The sequence below is a fragment of the Myotis brandtii genome, unplaced genomic scaffold, assembly GCF_000412655.1.
Source record: "Myotis brandtii unplaced genomic scaffold, ASM41265v1 scaffold668, whole genome shotgun sequence".
NCBI classification, from domain to species: domain Eukaryota; kingdom Metazoa; phylum Chordata; class Mammalia; order Chiroptera; family Vespertilionidae; genus Myotis; species Myotis brandtii.
Genome location: NW_005370597.1, coordinates 2,794,839 through 2,813,440, shown reverse-complemented (window position 1 = coordinate 2,813,440; position 18,602 = coordinate 2,794,839). Strand labels below are relative to the sequence as shown.

Below are 18,602 nucleotides of genomic sequence, written 5' to 3'. Positions count from 1 at the left end.
GGATGGGCGGGGCGGGGCGAAGGCAGAGGGTGGGATCTGGGCTGAGAGCCAAGGGAAAGCGCCACAGCCTTGTTTTCTCCCCAATTCTAGGAAAGAAAGTACGGTAAGTACTGTACTCATGAAAGAAAGAAAGGCCCTACCAGCGGTTCTCAACCTGTGTGTCGCGACCCCTTTGGTGGTCGAACGACCCTTTCACAGGGGTCGCCTAAGACCATCCTGCATATCAGATATTTACATTACGATTCGCAAGCGTGTTATGCATTCAGGGTAATGGGTTTATTATATGCATAAACAAGTAAGCATTTATTGGCGTGTTGTCAAAAATAATGGACAAGGTGACAAAAAACTATTTTAGCACGAAAACGAGACAGCTGCCACAGACCAATACTGAGCTTACAGACTCTCAAAAGATCACAGAACCTGAAAAGAGAGCTTTCAGGTCATGTAGTTATTCAGACAATAAAGTCAGCTATATAATGCAGGCAACACATGGCAACAGAACACGATTAGCGAGGCAGTCTCTCACTGGGGGATGGAGGAAGGCTTGCTGGGGCCCGGGGTCGCTGATGGGAAAGGGCATTAAAACCTCATAAATCCTCCATATCGTTTCTCCATTTCAGGAACTTCGTTGGAGTAACTTTCACCTTCTTCGTTGGAGGGCAGAGAATCGGCGAAGCGCTTCAGGAAGCCCCCGTACCTCTTCTGGTAGTCCATCCACCACTCGGGGCGGCCCACTCTTCTCATGAAGCCCCCGTAGCGCTTCTGCAGCTCCTTGGCTTCATCTTCCAGTTGGGGGCTCCGCTTCAGGCCTCTCGTGAAGCCCCCGTACCTCTTGCTCACTTCTTCATCCCCGGCCTCTTGGTGGGGGCTGCTCTCTCGGTTGTCCCCTGTGCCCAGGGGCCAGGACTCTGCTGGGGAGCCCATGGTTTCCTACCTTCACTCTCAGGACCTGGGCCCGGCCCCTCCGAGACTGGGTGGCCCTTTTGGGAGTCCCCAGCTTGCATGGGCACCATTCTTTCTATAAATACGGTTTCTTTCTAACTAGCTTGTTTCATGAAAAAAGAGTCAGATACAACAAAAGGCCATGTCATCTGATTAAGAAAACGATAAGGCCCTACGTGACCCTCGTCTTACTGAATACCTCTCCATTCATAAATCTGCCTATCAGCGGTTCTCAACCTGTGGGTCGCGACCCCTTTGGCGGTTGAACGACCCTTTCACAGGGGTCGCCTAAGACCATCCTGCATATCAGATATTTACATTACGATTCATAACAGTAGCAACATTACAGTTATGAAGTAGCAACGAAAATAATTTTATGGTTGGGTCACAACATGAGGAACTGTATTTAAAGGGCCAGAAGGTTGAGAACCACTGCTAGTTGGTTTGACTCAGTGGACAGAGCATCACCGGCGGACTCAAGAGTCCCAGGTTCAATTCCCGCCAAGGGCACATGTCCAGTTTGCCGGCCGATCCCCAGTAGGGGGCGTGCAGGAGCCAATCAATTTGATTCTCTCTCATCATTGAGGTTTCTATCTCTCCCTCTCCCTTCCTCTCTGAAATCAATAAAAATATACTTTAAAAAATAACATAAGAATGATAAATTTGTTTTTAAAAAAATAGAGAGAGAAAGTAACTCAATCCCGACCTCTGCCGCCCCAGGCCAGTAGCATCACCTTCCACTCAGCAAACTTCCCCATTCCTAACACACCCAGGAACATTCAAAACTAGCCCGAGCTCTAGGAAGATATGGGATACCATTTCACCAATAATTCATCGTGTTATTGGTGAGATATTATCTGTACCTCATTCACCCTACCCCAACCAACACCCTTCACGTAGGCGTTGCCATGTTGAATGTTCGCGAAAACAATTTTCCCCATTTTACGCTGAGGAAAATGAGAAAAATATTATTCTTTCACTGTTCTGCATAAAAGTGAGTTGCATTATTTTTAGAATAAAGTAATTCACCAAATTTTGACCGCCACTGATTTACTAGGTTCTGGGGAAACACTGGTGAGTTTAAAAAAATTTTTTTAATTGAATTTAGAGAGAGAGAGAGAGAGAGAGAGAGAGAGCAAAGGAGAGGGAGAAATAGAAATATCATGAGATACAGCATCAATCACTCCATTGCGGTGGGCCAGCAGGACCCCACCCATGCACAAATTCATGCACTGGACCTCTAGTAAATAAATCAATCCTCACCTGAGGATATGTTTTGATTGATCTTGAGAATGAAAGAAAGAAAGTGAAACATCAATCAGGTTGCCTCTCCCACACGCCTCAACCAGGAATCAAACCCACAACCTAGGCATATGGCCTGACTGGGAATAAAGCCCATAACCTTTTGGTGTATGGGAAGACGCCCCAACTAACTGAGACACCCTGCCAGGGCAAAATATTTACTACTTTTGCTTGGTTACACACCACAGTCCTAAGTGTTCATGTGTATGCAGGGTGCAATGGTCTGCTGGTTGGATAGGCATCTGGAGGTTCATTCAAAACTCCAGCACACATTCAGGAATGTGAACAGTCTTTTGTTATTTGGTCCATAGCTATTAATTGGTTAACTATTCCTGTCTCTTTCTCTCATTCTCTGATCACTGTAGTTTTTATTTAGAACATTTCAGAATTTTTCTCTTGTCAAAGGATAAACCCTATCCCACCCACTGGGATACTTTTTCTTTTTCTTGTCAAATCAAGTGAATTACTAATTAATCCTCACTTAACATTCATCCAGCCCTTCCTTCCTAGGACACAGGAATTGTGTTGGGGGAAGACAAGGGAGAACTAGGTGAAAGTGGGAACATCTATTATAATAAAAACATAATATGCTAATTAGACCGGACAGCCAACCGACCTTCCGGACATCATTCTGGAGGTCCTTCTGGAGGAAGCCACAGCAGTGGGGGCCTGGGCAGAGGCGGTTAGGGGAGGTCAGGCAGGCAGGCGAGTGGTTAGTCAATAGTTGAAGTTTGCAATCTCTTCCACAAAATATCCAGTTAATATCCAACGATAATCAGGGGATTGGACTTGGACGACAGCAGGTTAATAGTAACCACCAAGACTAGGGAAAAGTCAAGGAAACTACCCAGATTGAGTCGTGGGATATGGGCAGGGGAGGCAAGAGTCCTGATGGGCTGGGCCAGCCAGGCTCAGTGGTTGAGCATCCACCTATGAACCGGGATGTTAGGGCTGGATTCCCTCTCAGTGCACACCCCCGGGTTTCAGTTTTGATCCACAGACATGCAGGAGGCAGTTGATCAATGATCCTCTCTCATCATTGATGTTTCAGTCTTTCTCTTCCTCTCTGAAATAAAAAATATATATATATAATTTTTTTAAGGGTCCTGGTGGGAAGCACCGGGGATCTTCCTTTCTCCAAACCCACCAGACAAGCCTGGGGCTCCTGAGTCATCAAGACTGCCTGGGGCAGAGCACACTAGAAGTCCTGCGGGGATCCTTCCTGTTAGGTCCCTCCTCCCAGCAACATCCTTCGTTGCAAAATTTCCGGAAGGTTATAAAGAATGGAGTGGCGAAGGGAGGTGGGGAGTGACCCAGGTTCACAGAGGAGGGAACACAGTGACGTTCCTGGGGCTACAAAAACCCTCAGAGGCTGCCAAAGGGTGTGTGGAGCCTGGAAGCAGTGCTGCCACACAGGAAAGAAGCCAGAGCCCTTCCCAGAGCCCTGAGGACCTATCGACCATGGTGAGTGTACGGTCTTGGGGCCGAACAGGGGCTGGCTACTCGAGGAATCCCAGGGACCGCTGGGGCCGCCCTGACCTCCGCTCTCTTCCCAGGTGCGGGCACCCTGTCGGCTGCTGCTGCTGCTGCTGCCGCCACTGCTTCACGTCTGGGCGACAACGTCAGAGCCCTGCGAGGTGGACGACGACGATGTCCGCTGCGTCTGCAACTTCACGGATCCGGAGCCCGACTGGTCCAGCGCCTTCCAGTGTGTGGGTGCCACGGAGGTGGAGATCCGTGGCGGTGGCCGCAGCCTGAAAGAGTTTGTAAAGTTCGCCGGCATCAACCCGAAGCAGTATGCTGACGTGATCAGGGCTCTGCGCGTGCGGCGACTCACGGTGGGTGATGCACAGGTTCCTGCTCTGCTTCTGTTCTCCCTCCTCCGTGGGCTTGGGTCCTCCCGCCTCAACCAACTCACCCTCGAGGACTTGGAAGTGATCGGCCCGACGCCGCCACCGCCTCTCGAAGTCACTGGACCTGCGCTTTCCAGCCTCAGTATCCGTAACGTGTCGTGGGCAACAGGGGGCGCCTGGCTGGCGGAACTGCAGCTGTGGCTCAAGCCCGGCCTCAAAGTACTGAACGTTGCGCAAGCACCCTCGCTCGCCTTTTCCTGCGCAGACCTCGGCACCTTCCCCTCCCTCACCACCCTAGACCTGTCTGACAATCCTGGCCTGGACGAGCGCGGGCTGACTGCGGCTCTCTGTCCGAACAAGTTCCCGGCCCTCCAGGAGCTAGCGCTCCGCAACACTGGGATGCAGACTCTCGGCGGCGTGTGCGCGGCGCTGGCGGCGGCAGGAGTGCAACCGCACCACTTGGACCTCAGCCACAACCCGCTGCGCGCCACCGCACCGGACGCTCCCAGGTGCATCTGGCCGAGCGCCCTGAGCTCTCTCAACCTGTCATTCGCTGGCCTGGAGCAGGTGCCTATAGGACTGCCGGCCGAGCTCAGCGTGCTTGATCTCAGATGCAACAGGCTGAACAGAGAGCCGCGGCCAGATGAGCTGCCCAAGGTGAGGGACCTGATACTGGCCGGGAATCCCTATCTGGACCCGAAGAACTCTGGTGTGGTCACAGCCTGTGAGCGTTTGACTCAGGCCCTGGGGGTGTCAGGAAGTATCCTGCTGCTTCAAGGGGCCAGGTCCTTGGCCTAAGGCTCAGGAGAGAAGAATGGATTGGCTCAGATTGCCCTGGTTCCCGAGCAGCCTCCTCGGGACCTCTCAACCAACCACTTCTCTGCCCCCAATTCATTAAAATCTTAAACAACGGTCCTTGTCATTCACTGAACAGGTGTTTGCTGGGTGTCCGCTATGTGTTGGGCACAGTGCTGGATGGGGAATCCATTATACTGAGACTTTCTTTATCCCAACTCCCCAGAAACCACACCTAGCTAAGTAAAGGACTTCAGGGGCAGAGAGGCAGGGAAACGTTGTCTATCCAGGGCTGTGTAGAAGAAGTAAGGAGTTTCTGTGCAATCCAGGCTTTCTGAGCAGAATACTGGTGCCTGTGTTAAAGGGTGTTGGAATAGTAAATAAACTAGGAAGATACATTCCTCCCTGTGCATTTCCCATGAGCCAGCTAGTCCCTTACAAAAACCCAGGGCCATTTGCTTTCTCTTTCTCACTTACTCTCTCTGTGTCTCTGAGAGAGGAAGGCAGCTATGCCAGCTTTTCTACATAAACTCTGAGTTTTATATTTTAAGATTTTTCTCTTGCTGAAACCGGTTTGGCTCAGTGGATAGAGCGTCGGCCTGCGGACTGAAAGGTCCCAGGTTTGATTCCGGTCAAGGGCATGTACCTGGGTTGCGGGCACATTCCCAGTAGGAGATGTGCAGGAGGCAGCTGATCGATGTTTCTCTCTCATCGATGTTTCTAACTCTCTATCTCTTTCCCTTCCTCTCTGTAAAAAATCAATAAAATATATTTTAAAAAAAAAAAGATTTCTCTCCTGCTGTGGCTTCCACTGTGACATCTGATGCGGAATTTGGGCAAGGGGAAGTGATACAAGATGCTGTCATTAAACAGTCCATCTCAGAAACAGAGGTTTTGTGATTGTGTTAGCATATGTGTGTGTTGTATAACTGTTTCAGGCTGGCTCTTTGATTTGTAAATAGAATAACATCTTAGACCTTCACAGCTTCTTAGATCCATCACAAGGCAATTAACAAGATGTGCCCCTGATCCACATTATCTGAGACCCAGGACATCAACCAAGAGGTGCTGTTGTTCTTTCTAAGAGTTCCTTCTTCATTAAATCTAGGAGGCTAGATACCTGCCTCATAGGGTAGGAGGAGGCTTGTAAGCACAGCTCTCCAGCTTGCCCCAGTGTCCAGAACCACACTGATAGGAATGGAGAATAAAAATTAACTTTGATGGGAGCGTTTTGTGGGTCACTTGACCCCAGACTCAAAGAATCCTCGGAACAGCTAAATAAACTGCCAACCTCAGTCAGGAAAACCCACTGGAGTATCCTAAAGGGGACTTCAGCCAGCCTGTTGGGACATTTCTAGTATCAGAGACTTAACTACATTAAGCAGTATCTTACATTGAATAGCTCTTTACCAAACAGTTATCGAGCCCCTGTTTCACCTCAGGCCCTGTGCTGGGAGCCTGGTGTACAAACATACATCAGAAACATCCATGCCCTTGGAGAACTCTCAATCCAGTAAGGGAGACATAAAAGGCAGTTGTGATTCAATGAGTGGGAGGGATCAACTCTATGAGGGAAGGTGTGGTCCTCTGGAAGGCTGTACAGAAGGCAAGACATTTAATATGGGTCTTGTGAGGTGCATGCCATTTTCTCAGGAAGGACAGCCCAAGCAAAAATGGGCAGCATGTTAAAAGGCTCAGAAACCTGAAATTATATGGCCAAATCTGGGAATTATAACTGATTAGGTAGGGCTGAAGATCATGGTGATGGAAGCTGAAGCATTCATTCAAGTGCTTATATGTGTCAAGCACTAGGTTAAACCCTGTGAATATTGTAGGAATAAAGCAGAAGTTCTTGTTTGTACAGTGTTCAGATTCTAGTTGGCTGGTGAGGGTGAGGGGAAGATAATAAACATATCAGACTTTGATAAGTGCTATGAAGAGAAAGGAGACAGAATGTTGAGGATTGATACATAATATAGGATTGTTAGGGAAGGCTTCTCTCTGATAGAGGATTTTTTACAGATATGCGAGTGAATTGGGAGAGAGAGCTTGAGAATATTAAGGGGGGCGGGCGAAGCAAGTACAAACATTCTGAGGTCTTTGAAATGTTCAAGAACACTATAAGGAGGTCAGTGTGGCTGAAGGCAAGTAAGCAGAGGTGGTGGGGAGAATGGTAAGAGATTGGAGAGTAGCAGGGCCAGATCATGTAGGGCCTTGTAAAGCAATGCAACTCAAAATATGGTCCAAAGCAAGGCCAGCCTGCAATTGTTTATTACTGCACTATGCGAGACAAGTAAAAAAGTCAAGAATAAGTATTATAAAACTTTATAAAATTTCACACTGCATATTTTATCATAGAAATATGATAAAAATATTTCTATCATATTTTACAAAAGTATCATCTGCAATGGATTGGAACTTTAAAACAAAAACTTGGTCTCCTTGGAACTTTAAAACAAAGAGAGTTTGAGAAACACTTAGATATGGAGCCATCTCTCTCCTCTGACTTTAGAGGGCAAGTTTTCAGTCTTTCACTATTGAGTATGTTATGTTCACTGGTTGGTTGGTTTTTAATTGATTTTTAGAGAGAGGTAGGGAGAGAGAGAGGAAGGGAGAGAGAGAGAGAGGAAAAAAAAAGATATGTTGATGTGGAGAGAGAGAGAGAGAGAGAGAGAAAAGATATGTTGATGTAAGAGTGAAACATCAATTGGCTGACTCCTGCATAACCCTTACCAGGGATCAAGCCCACAACCTGGGCAAGTGCCCTGACTGAAAATCAAAACAGGGCAAGCTTTCGGTACATGGGACAACACCCAACCAACTGAGCCACATCAGGCGGGGTATGTTCATTGGCTTTTGTTGTTATTGTTTTTGTTAATCCTCACTTGAGGATATTTTCCCATTGGTTTTTAGAGAGAGTGAAAGGGAGGGGGAGAGACAGAGAGAGAGAAACAATGTGAGAGAAGAGACACATTGATTGGTTGCCTCCTGCACACCCCGACCAGGGCCAGGAGTCGAGATTACAACAGAGGTACATACCCTTGACTGGAATCGAACTCATGACCCTTCAGTCCGCAGGCCGATGCTCTATCCACTGAGCCAAATGGGCTAGGGCTCATTGGTTTTTAAGATGAGAGAAATAGCATGGCTATATGCAGATGGGAATAATCTAGTAGAGAAGAAAAACTTGATGATTCAGGAAAAGGATGAGAGTCATGCTGGAGGACTGTCCTTTGAGCAGATAAAAGGGCCTGGTGCCTAATTCACCAGTGGAGGGGTTAGCCTTAGTGCAAGCCTAGAAGCAATCAACTTATAGTCCAGGCTAGAAGGCAGGATATCTGGGCAGAGATATTGGTGGGTAATTGTGGTAGCAGGAGTGTGTGGAACTTCTTTGAAATTGAAGCTCTAAATACAGATCTTCAAATAGCAGGCACCTTCTCATTATTTAGGAGTCAACTCAAATGTCACCTTATATGAAGGAGCCCCTCATACCTCATCATTTTCTTCATAGTTTTGATCTCACATGGAAATAATCTTCTTTATTTAAATCTTTTTGTTGTTTTTCAGTACTGTGCTGAAACCTCCACAAGAGCTACAGTTGTGCCAATCTTGCTCAATTCTGTGCCTGGCACATGGCAGGTGCTCCATAGACCTTTATAAAATAACTAGAAGCCCGATGCACGAAGATTCGTGCAAGAATAGGCTTTTCTTCTGTGCTGGCGCTCCCAGGGAGGTGTGGAGGGGAAGAGCTCCCGAGGTAGGCAGGAAGGACTGGAGAGGTTGGGTGCACTAGTGGCTAGTGCATTTCACTTTCCCATTGTGAAAGTGGGATGCAACTGGCCCCCTTCCACATCCTCTTCCTCCTCCACCCTCCACCTCCTGCCCGCTGGCCCACCTCCATGCCCATCACCCCTCCCCTCTTTATTTGACGAGATAGGGAGGAGGGAGATCTGATAATTTGGGTTACTGTGTAGGTGGCCTCTTTCATCTATTCAAAACAAAGCTGAGCTGCTTGCCACTGCCGCCATGGCTGCCACCATCGCCCCTTGGCTGGCCTGGGGCTCCCAGGGTGCACTAACTGTGCACCGAGCAAGCTCCCGCACACGTCAGTGCCTGTGGGGCTGCTCCAACACTAGGGTTTTGTTTACCAGAGCAGTGGGGCAGGGGTGGGGTAGAGGGAGATGGCAGACACTGGGAGCTATGACCTCAGGCACCAGGGGGTTGCCTCTGAGGCCAGGAGGCTGCAAGGACGGTTGACAGGTGTGGAGTGTGGCAGAGAGGCCCTGAGGAGGTGCACTGCCCAGAGGCCCGGTGGGCCACCACCATCTTTGCTGGGTTAATTTGCATACTCACTCCTGATTGGCTGTGGGTGTTGCAACGTGATGGTCAATTTACATATTTCTCTTTTATTAGCTAAGACTAGAAGCCTGGTGCACGAAATCCATGCATGGGGGAAGGGGGTGTCCCTCAGCCCAGCCTGCACCCTCTCCAATCTGGGATCCCTCTCATAATCCGGGACTGCTGGCTCCTAACAACTGGCCTGACTGCCTGCCTGCCTGATTGCCCCCTAACCGCTCCCCTGCCAGCATGATTGACACTTAACTGCTCTCCTGCAGGCCTGATTGCCCCCAACTGCCCTCCCCTGCAGGCCATCTTCTGACAATGTGGGGCAGCCATCTTGTGACAACATGGGGATGGCCATCTTGTGATGATGTGGGGCAGCCATCTTGTGATGGTGTGGGGGTGGCCATCTTGTGGTGGCCATTTTTTCATGATGTGGGGTGGCCATCTTGTGACGACATGGGGGTGGCCATCTTGCGATGTTAGGGCATGAGGGTCAATTTGCATATTACCTCTTTATTATATAGTATTGATTGAATGAATGAGAGGAGTAGCCTGAGGGCTTTATTGCTGCCATGAGTTGAGAAAACAATGATGTACTTCACTAAAATTAAATAAAAAGATTTGCCTAAACTGAGGTTGGAGGCCATAATGTACATGTCATAGTTCCCGTTGCAAGGCATGTAGTGTTGTTTTTTTTTTATCTGATAATGTACAGCAGCCTAGAGGCAGGATTCATTAAAAATTGGGGGTGGGTGCACAGGGCAACCCTAGTGAGGCCCAAAGATTGAGGAAGTTGTACTGCTAAGGGCAAGGCTGAAAAATGTGCCCTAGATGGGAAGGAAGTGAGACAAGGAGTGGTGATGAACTAAGAGGAGCAAGGCATCCACTTCCACATGGCACAATGAGATGGGATATCCGGTGTGGTGTAACAAATTTTATACTTCAAGGGTAGAATTGGAGATCATAGGACTTTGTTTTCCGAGCCAAAATCGGTCTTCTTATAGCTTCCTCTTTTGTTCCTATCCTGTCATCTGGAACCACCTAGACATCAGTTCATTTCCTCAGAAATCCTTGTACCCGGAGTCAAGAGTTTTTGTTCCCTCCCATAGAGTCTTCTTTTCTGCAACACAACCCCCTCTGCCACTTCTTCTAATGCTCAGATCCCCTTCATTCTCTAGTTCACGAGAGGCCCTTTATGAGCCACTTAGAATGATCTGAGTTGAAAGTTGAACAATGACTTTGATATTTTAATATTTAAAATTTTTCCTAGTTTCCTTTTATAGTATGGTATAGTGTATGATAGGTATGAAGTTGTGGTGATGTATACTGTGGTTATGTATACTAGTAATAAAGACTGCTTGATAAAGACATCCAAGAAAAGAAAATTTCAGTCCCATATCTCTCATGAATGTGGATGCAAGAACCCTCAACAAAATACTAGAAATCGACTCCTGCAATGCATAAGAAGAATTATATACCATGGCCAACTGAGATTTATTCCAGGAATGAAAAGTTGGTTTATATGTATATACTTGCAGTGAACATCCTGAAAATGAGCATTTAAAATTCCATTCACAATAACATAAAAAAGAATTTATTTAGGATTAAATATAACAAAAGAAGAGCAAACTTACACTTCTAAAACTGCAAAATATTGTTGAAAGAAATTAAGGAAGATCTAAATAAATGGAATAACATTCCATGTTTTTGGATCTTAATATTGTTAAGATGTCAATTCTCTCTTAATTGATCTACACAGATTCAAGAAAATTTTTATAAGAATCTAAGCTGAGCCCGGCTGGCATGGCTCAGTGGTTGAGTGTCAACCTATGAACCAGGAGGTTATAGTTCGATTCCCTGTCAGGGCACATGCCTGGGTTGCGGGTTTGATCCCCAGTGTGGGGCGTGCAGAAGGCAGCCAATTGATGATTCTCTCTCATCATTGATGTTTCTATCTTTCTCTCCTTTTTTCTTCCTCTCTGAAATCAATAAAAAATTTTTTTAAAAAAGAATCTAAGCTGACTTTTTGTATAAATTGAAATGATGATTCTAAAGTTCATATGGATTTCCAAAGATGCTGAATAGATAAAACAATTTTATAAAAGAAGAACAAAGTTGGATTTCAAAACTTATTGTAAGGCAACAGTAATTAAGACAGTGTTGCCCTGGCCGGTTTGGCTCAGTGGATAGAACGTCGGCCTGCCGACTCAAGGGTCCCGGGTTCGATTCCGGTCAAGGGCATGTACCTTGGTTGCGGGCACATCCCCAGTGGGAGTGTGCAGGAGGCAGCTGATCGATGTTTCTCTCTCATCGATGTTTCTGACTCTCTATCCCTCTCCCTTCCTCTCTGTAAAAAATCAATAAAATATATTTTTAAAAAAAAAGACAGTGTTGGCATACCATCCTTGGGGCACACCCAGTTGAATCTCCTTTTTGAGTGAATTTTCTTTCTCCTAAACTTTAAAGTCCCCACAAGACTTGCAACTAGGGGAACCATGGGCAGTGGCAGCTCATCCCATGCTAACCCCCTGAACCTGTCGCCAAAGCCTCCTTTTCTCTGACTTTTCAGTGAGCTGACAGCAGCCTCACCTTGGCTCACTTCTTCCCCATAATGTTTCTAGAGAGCCAAAGCAGACCTTTCTAGTCTCTCTCTTGTTACTTTTCTATCCTGGGTCCTTCCTTGTTTCATGGTCCCCAGATTTAATAAACGTACTCTCTCCAAAACACACACACACACACACACACACACACACACACACACACACACACACAGACAATGTTGTACTGGAATAAGAACAGAAACCAGCAGAAGAGAAGTGGAGTCCAGAAATAAACCCATGTTTCTATGGGCAGCTGTTTGTTTGTTTTTTAAACTCACCCGAGGATATTTTTCCATTGATTTTTAGAGTGGAAGAGAGAGGGAAAGACAGAGAAACATTGATGTTCGAGAAATACATCAATAGGTTGCCTCTTGCACGAGCCTGACCAGGGCCTCGGCTTAGGAGGAGCCTGCAACCACAGTATGTGCCCTTGACCGGAATCGAACCCGGTTCGCAGGCTGACATTCTATTCACTGACCCAAACCAGCTAGGGCTGGACAGCTGATTTAGACCAGGATGTCAAGAACATTCAGTGTGGAGAGGCTATCTTTTTAACAAATGGCACTGGGACACCTGGATATCCAGACACAGATGAATGAAGTTGGACCCTTACCTCAGACCATAATAAAAATTAACTCAAAATGGACCAAATAACTAAATATAAGACCTAAAACTGTAAAGCTTTTAGAAGAAAACACAGAAATTAATCTTCATGACCTCTGACCTGCAATGAATTCTTAGATATGACACCAAAATCAAGAGTAACAAAAGAAAAAAAATTGTAGACTGAATTTCATCAAAATTAAAAACTTGTTTATCAAAATACATTATCAAAATGATGAAAAGACAACCTACAAAACTGGGAGAAAGTATTTGAAAATGATATACCTGATCAGGTCTAGTATCCATAATATATGTAGAGCTCCTACAACTCAGCAACAAAAAAGCCAACAATCCAAATAAAAAATGGGGAAAAGACTTGAATGAGCATTTTTCCAAAGAAGACATACAAAAGCCTGACAAGCACATGAAAACATGCTCAACATCATTATTCATTTGTGAAATGCTAAAAGACAAACAACAATTAAAAACTGAGCAAAAAACTTGAGTAGATATTTCTATGAAGAAGCTATACAAATGGACAACAAGCATGTGAAAGAGGCTCAAAATCATTGGCCATTAAGGAAACACAAATAAAAAAACCTCAAGGACGTACCACTTCACACCTACAGTCTGACTCTAATAAAAATAACAATAACTGTTGGCAAGGATGTGGAAAAATAAGAACCCTTATACATGGCTTGTGGGAATGCAAAATGGTGCAGCCACTGGGGAAACAGTTTGGTGGTTCATCAAAAGTTAAATATATAACTACTATGTGACCCATCAATTCCATTCCTTAATATGAAAGACATATGTTCACATAGAGCAGGGGTGGTGAATCTTTTTTTTGCCAAGAGCCATTTGGATATTTAACACATTATTCATGGACCATACAAAATTATCAACTTAAACATTAGCCTGCTATATTATATTTGGTCAAACATTTAATTAACTCACTCCTAATGCCTTAGGCCAGATGATTTCTCTGGCCTTATATGGCCCGAAGAGCCAGACATTCCCCACCCCTGACATAGAAAAATGAAAATAAGAAAAATAAAAATAGCCCTGGCCAGGTGGCTCAGTTGGTTGAAGCGTCATCCCCTACACCAAAAGGTTGCGGGTTTGATTCCAGGTCAGAGCACATACCTAGGCTGGGGTCGATCCCTTCCTTTCTTTCTCTCTCTTAACAATAAAAAAAAGAGAGAGAAACTTAAGTTCACATAGAAACTTACATTTGTAACAGCATTATTCGTAATAACTAAAAGGTGGAAGAAACCCAAATGTCCATCAATGGATGATGGATAAACAAATTGTGGTATATACACACAATGGGATATTATTCAGCCAAAAGGGGCGTATGCTGATTTATGCCATAACTTTCACAGACCTCAAAAATTAGTGCTAAGTGAAAGAAGCCAGATGCTAAAAGTCACATATTGTACAATTTCTTTCAGATAGTATACCCAGAATAGGCAAATCTATAGCGACAGAAAGCTGATACTTGGAAATGGAGACAGGGAAATGGGAAGTGATTACTTAATGAATATGACACATTTTTGGAGGGTGATGGAAAAGTTTTGAAACTAGAGAGAAGTGATGGTTGCACAACATTGTGAATACACTAAGTGTCAATGAACTATACACTTTAAAATGGTTACTTGTATGTATTGTGAATTTCATCTCAATAAAAAAAAATCCAGCCCAGGCCAGTGTGTTCAGTGGTTAGATCCTCAGTCCACACACTGAGGGGTTGCAGGTTCAATTCTCTGTCAAGGGCACGTTACGTGGGTTGCAGATTCTTTCTGGCCCCTGTAGGGGCACCTGCTGGAGGCAACCAATCAATGTGTCTCTCTCACATCGATGCTTCTCTCTCTCTTCCTCTCCCTTCTTCTCTCTCTAAAATCAATTTTAAAAAAAGAAAAGAAAAAGTTAAATATAGAATTACCAAATGACTTTGCAGTTTCACTCCTAGGTATGAAAACATATGTCCACACAAAAAATTGTATGCAAAGCTCATAGCAAAATCTATATATATAAAAGCCTAATATGCAAATTCTCCCCTCAGGAGTTCGACCAGGAGACCAGAAGTTCAATCACTTGCTATGACATGCGCTGACTACCAGGGGGCAGGGCGGAATGGAGGGAGGTCCCGCCTGGCAGCCGGAAAGCTCCTATCGGCCCTGATAGCCAGCCAGGCCTAGGGATCCTACCCATGCATGAATTTCATGCACCGGGCCTCTAGCTGGAGTCAACCCAAATGTTCACCAATAGATGAATAAATAAAATGTTGTATGTCCATTTCTATATAATAAAGAATTTAGCCATTTATTCATGGTGGTTCCTGATAGCCTATGAGTCTCTGCCTTTGGCTTCTTCAGATTTATATCTACAAATAAATGTTTTACTTTACTATAATAAAATTGTAGGTATAGGGACAATCCTGAGTTCTGTGAGTTGTTCTAGAGAATTATTGATCTGGAGGGAGTAGTGAAAACCTCTCTACTCAGATGTGTGGATGGCCTGGGGCCCCTCAAGCATACAGCTGGTGCTTGACATAAGAGCAGTCTTGCCGAGGGCCGTGCCCTTAACCTGTGAAGTTTAGTGCAACTCCACATAGTTGTTGTGAGGAGAAGTGGAATTTGCTAGAACAACTCTGACTCACTGAAATATTTGGTTTGGGAAGAGAAGGGATAAAAGGGTGGGGAATAAGGAACCTTGATTCCTGCGTGTCCACAGGTAATCCATGGTATAGAACAGCAGCCTGAGCCCACACAGGTTGTTAATTTCCAACAGTATGAAATGGAAGCTAGAGTGCCAGTAGGGACAAATTCTCTATACAATAGCCCCGTGTGGAGTATACACTGGAACTTAAAGCAAAAGCCCGTGAATGCCTCTCAATGATGATTGCTGGGACATTGGACCAAAGAATTTCCATTTGAGGAAATATTACTAGCTTGCAATCACATTAACTGAAACTGCTCCTATACCTAAACAGTAAATAATCTTAAACATGAAATACCCATGATATCCTCATACCATGACCTTTTCTAATGGGTAGAACAGTGGCCATTAGGACAGTGCCCAGAAGAGTTCCATAATAAGATGCAAATTGTTTGTGCAGGAACATGCTATTGGGAGAATGTAAAGAAATATCAGATTCCTCAGCAGGTATACCTTTTCTCCTAGGATTGACTTTGGAACCACCTGAGGAGCTACCAGATTCTTATCACCACCTGGACAGTCTCCTATGAGCTGCTCTCTATTGACCAGCAAAGAGCTGCTTGGTTTATAATAGCAGTTTCAAAGTGAACGTATGTTTGTAAGGCCAGCACTCTGGTTGAAGAAGGTAAAAAATCAGCTCAATAGGCTGAAATGCAGGCTGTTTGTCCCTTTGTTTGGGTTTTTTCTGACTCATGAAAAATAGTGTCATAAGTCAGTAAGAAATGGCCTGCTCATATGGTTAGGTAGAAGGGCAATGGAAAACTGGCCTACTAAAGGGATGCCCATATGGAGCATAACTCTATGGAAACCCCTATGGACATTTGAAGGATGCATTAAAGTAAAACATGTCAATGTCTAACAGAAGAACAGTCTTCCAGGATTGGAAGGTTGTTGGAACCAGTGAGTGGATTTCCTAGTATCTCCCTTGAGGTGGTCACCTGGGTCCATGAAATGGGTGGACATGGGGCTGCTGCAGTAATGCAGAGATGGGCTGAACAAAGCACAAAATGCCAACAAGAACTGTTCTGTCTGCCAACGAGAGAGAGAGAGAGAGAGAGAGAGAGAGAGAGAGAGAGAGAGAGACTAAAGTGGCCCAGTGGTTGAGCATCGGCATCGACCTATGAACCAGGAGGTCATGATTCAATTCTCAGTCAGAGTACAGGCCCGGGTTGTGAGCTCAGTCCCCAGCAGGGGATGTGTAGGAGGCAGCTGATCAATGACTCTTTCTCATCATTTATGTTTCTATCTCTCTACCTCTCCCTTCCTCTCTGAAATCAATAAAAAATATATTTTAAAAAAAGTAAAATGGCTTTGGGGTAGATTCCCTAGGGGGAAGGCCGTACACATAATTGGCAAATAGATTACATTGACCCAAAGCCAGTAGCCCTGGGGGCTATAAGTGGATCCTGACAGGAACTGGGATTTTCATACCTAGTTGTAGTTGCAAATGTTTAAAATACTATTAGATGATTGGAGCAAAAATTACTGTATCAGTTGGGAACATCAAGTTATCCTTCTTCAGACCAAGAACCTCACTTTATAGCTCATAGTGTCCAGCAGTGAGCCAAGAGATACCACATCAAATGGACATATTATGTTGTATATCATCCTCAGAGTAATGGTTTAATAGAGAATTGGAATGAGCAATTAAACATTTGTTGTTTAAAATGTGGGGGAGGAGAGGCGATAAAGTCAGAAAGGGCTTACATACGTGCTCACACTCAACATGAGAGTCCCCACTGGATAGATTTATCCACTTTTGGGGGGATCTGGGGAATAGAGGGTGAGGGAGGATGCTGACATGACTATAATATTCTTCCCCTTATCATCTCAACTTTCTTTTTCCCCACTTGAGTCCCAGGACCAGGAATGCATCTGCAGGTATCAGAAGCAGGATGATCCCTAAGCAAGAAACTGTGGCCATACCTTTAAGCCTTTATGCCAGAATTCCTAAGAGCATGGTAAGATAGACTGTGCTTTCAACCCATCTGACAAAATTGGAGTTGACAGTGTATGTTGCTGTGTTGCCTAGATAGTGGTCTAGATAGCCCGTTAGTTCTGTATCTCTGTAACCCTACTTTTTTGTTGTTGTTGTTGTTAATCCTCACCCGAGGATATTTTTCCATTGATTTTTAGGGAGAGTGGAAGAGAGAGGGAAAGACAGAGAGAAACATCTCACGGTGTGTGAGAGAAACACCTTGATTGGTTGCCTCCTGCACAAGCCCCGACCAGGGCCTGACTGGGGAGGAGACTGTAGCCAAGGTATCTGCCCTTGACCAGAATTGAATCGAATCGGGGACCCTTTGGTTCCCAGGCCCAGGTTCTATCCACTGAGCCAAACTGGCTAGGGCTGTAACCCTACTCTTTATGAGAGGGAGTGTACTGAGGGAGAGGCACTTACTAGACTAGTATTGTTGCCAGCAATCTGGACCAGCACTATAGCCAAACCTTACATTTCTTCCAAAGGTGGAAACGTTTGGGTAAAAATGGAAAAAATGAGAAATAATAGTAGCTGAGGGTAAATGACTCAATAAGTGGGTTATGCAATGAGGGAAATCCAATATTGCACTAACCCTTTGAAAGAGGCTCAGAACAAAAGATGATATTGTTCCTTAGCTCGGTTATGCCAGATGCCTGAAAGGCTGAAGTCTTTTGTTGCTGAAACCACTCTTGATTTAGGAGCTTGACAAGACTGAACGAAGGCTGCAAACACGGCTGGCCTTGCTGTGAGAGACATTTTGATCATAAAATATAATGATGGACTGATAATTCTCTTATTTTTTATGTTACATCTACACAACTCTTAGCTGTGAAGTGGAGTCAAACTCTGGGTAGTTGGTGACAGAAGTCATTCAATCCCTGCATGGAACATTATTTAGCCACAGAAAGGGAAGAAGCAGACACATGCTATAATGTGAGGGAACCCTGAAAACCTTATGCCGAGTGAAAGAAGTCAGTCACAGAAAGATCACATATTGTATGATTCCATTTATATGAAATGTTCAGAATAGGCAAATCTATAGAGACAGAGGATTAATGATTAGGGGTGGAGTGCGGGGGGGCGATTAAGCAGGTGATAGGAAAGGGAACAAATTTCTTTATAAAGTGATGGAAATGTTCTAAAATTAACAGTGGTGATAATTACATATACCTGCAAACATACTAAAACCTGTTGAAATGAATACTTGAAATGGGCGAATTGTATGGTATATGAATTATATCTCAATAAAGCTGTTAGTTTTTAAAGGGATGATGACCTTTTATAAATATATACTGAAATAGCTATGAATGAAATAATAAGATGTCTGGGATTTGCTTCAAAAGAATCATTTGGGAGCCCTGGCCGGTTTGGCTCAGTGGATAGAGCGTCAGCCTGCCGACTCAAGGGTCCCGGGTTCGATTCTGGTCGAGGGCATGTACCTTGGTTGCGGGCACATCCCTA

The 18,602-nt window shown here is 44.9% G+C and overlaps 2 protein-coding genes and 1 long non-coding RNA gene across 3 annotated transcripts in view; 1 reads left to right on the top strand and 2 right to left on the bottom strand.

Moving 5' to 3' along the window:
• Nucleotides 1–254: 254 nt before the first annotated feature.
• Nucleotides 255–924, bottom strand: LOC102239981 (proenkephalin-A). Its single transcript, XM_005881122.2, has one exon. It carries the CDS (start codon nucleotides 922–924, stop codon nucleotides 580–582), a length of 345 nt encoding a protein of 114 aa, XP_005881184.1. The 3' UTR covers nucleotides 255–579.
• Nucleotides 925–3,351: 2,427 nt separating this feature from the next.
• CD14 (CD14 molecule) lies at nucleotides 3,352–5,009 on the top strand. Its single transcript, XM_005881060.2, has 2 exons — nucleotides 3,352–3,708; nucleotides 3,801–5,009. Exons 1-2 carry the CDS (start codon nucleotides 3,706–3,708, stop codon nucleotides 4,893–4,895), a joined length of 1,098 nt encoding a protein of 365 aa, XP_005881122.1. The 5' UTR covers nucleotides 3,352–3,705; the 3' UTR covers nucleotides 4,896–5,009.
• A 6,863-nt stretch (nucleotides 5,010–11,872) lies between these two features.
• LOC106723870 overlaps nucleotides 11,873–18,602 on the bottom strand; it is a 17,076-nt gene continuing 10,346 nt past the window's right edge. Inside the window, exon 3 of the long non-coding RNA XR_001359600.1 lies at nucleotides 11,873–11,950. This is a non-coding gene — a long non-coding RNA (uncharacterized LOC106723870). The remainder of the gene's footprint in view (nucleotides 11,951–18,602) is intronic.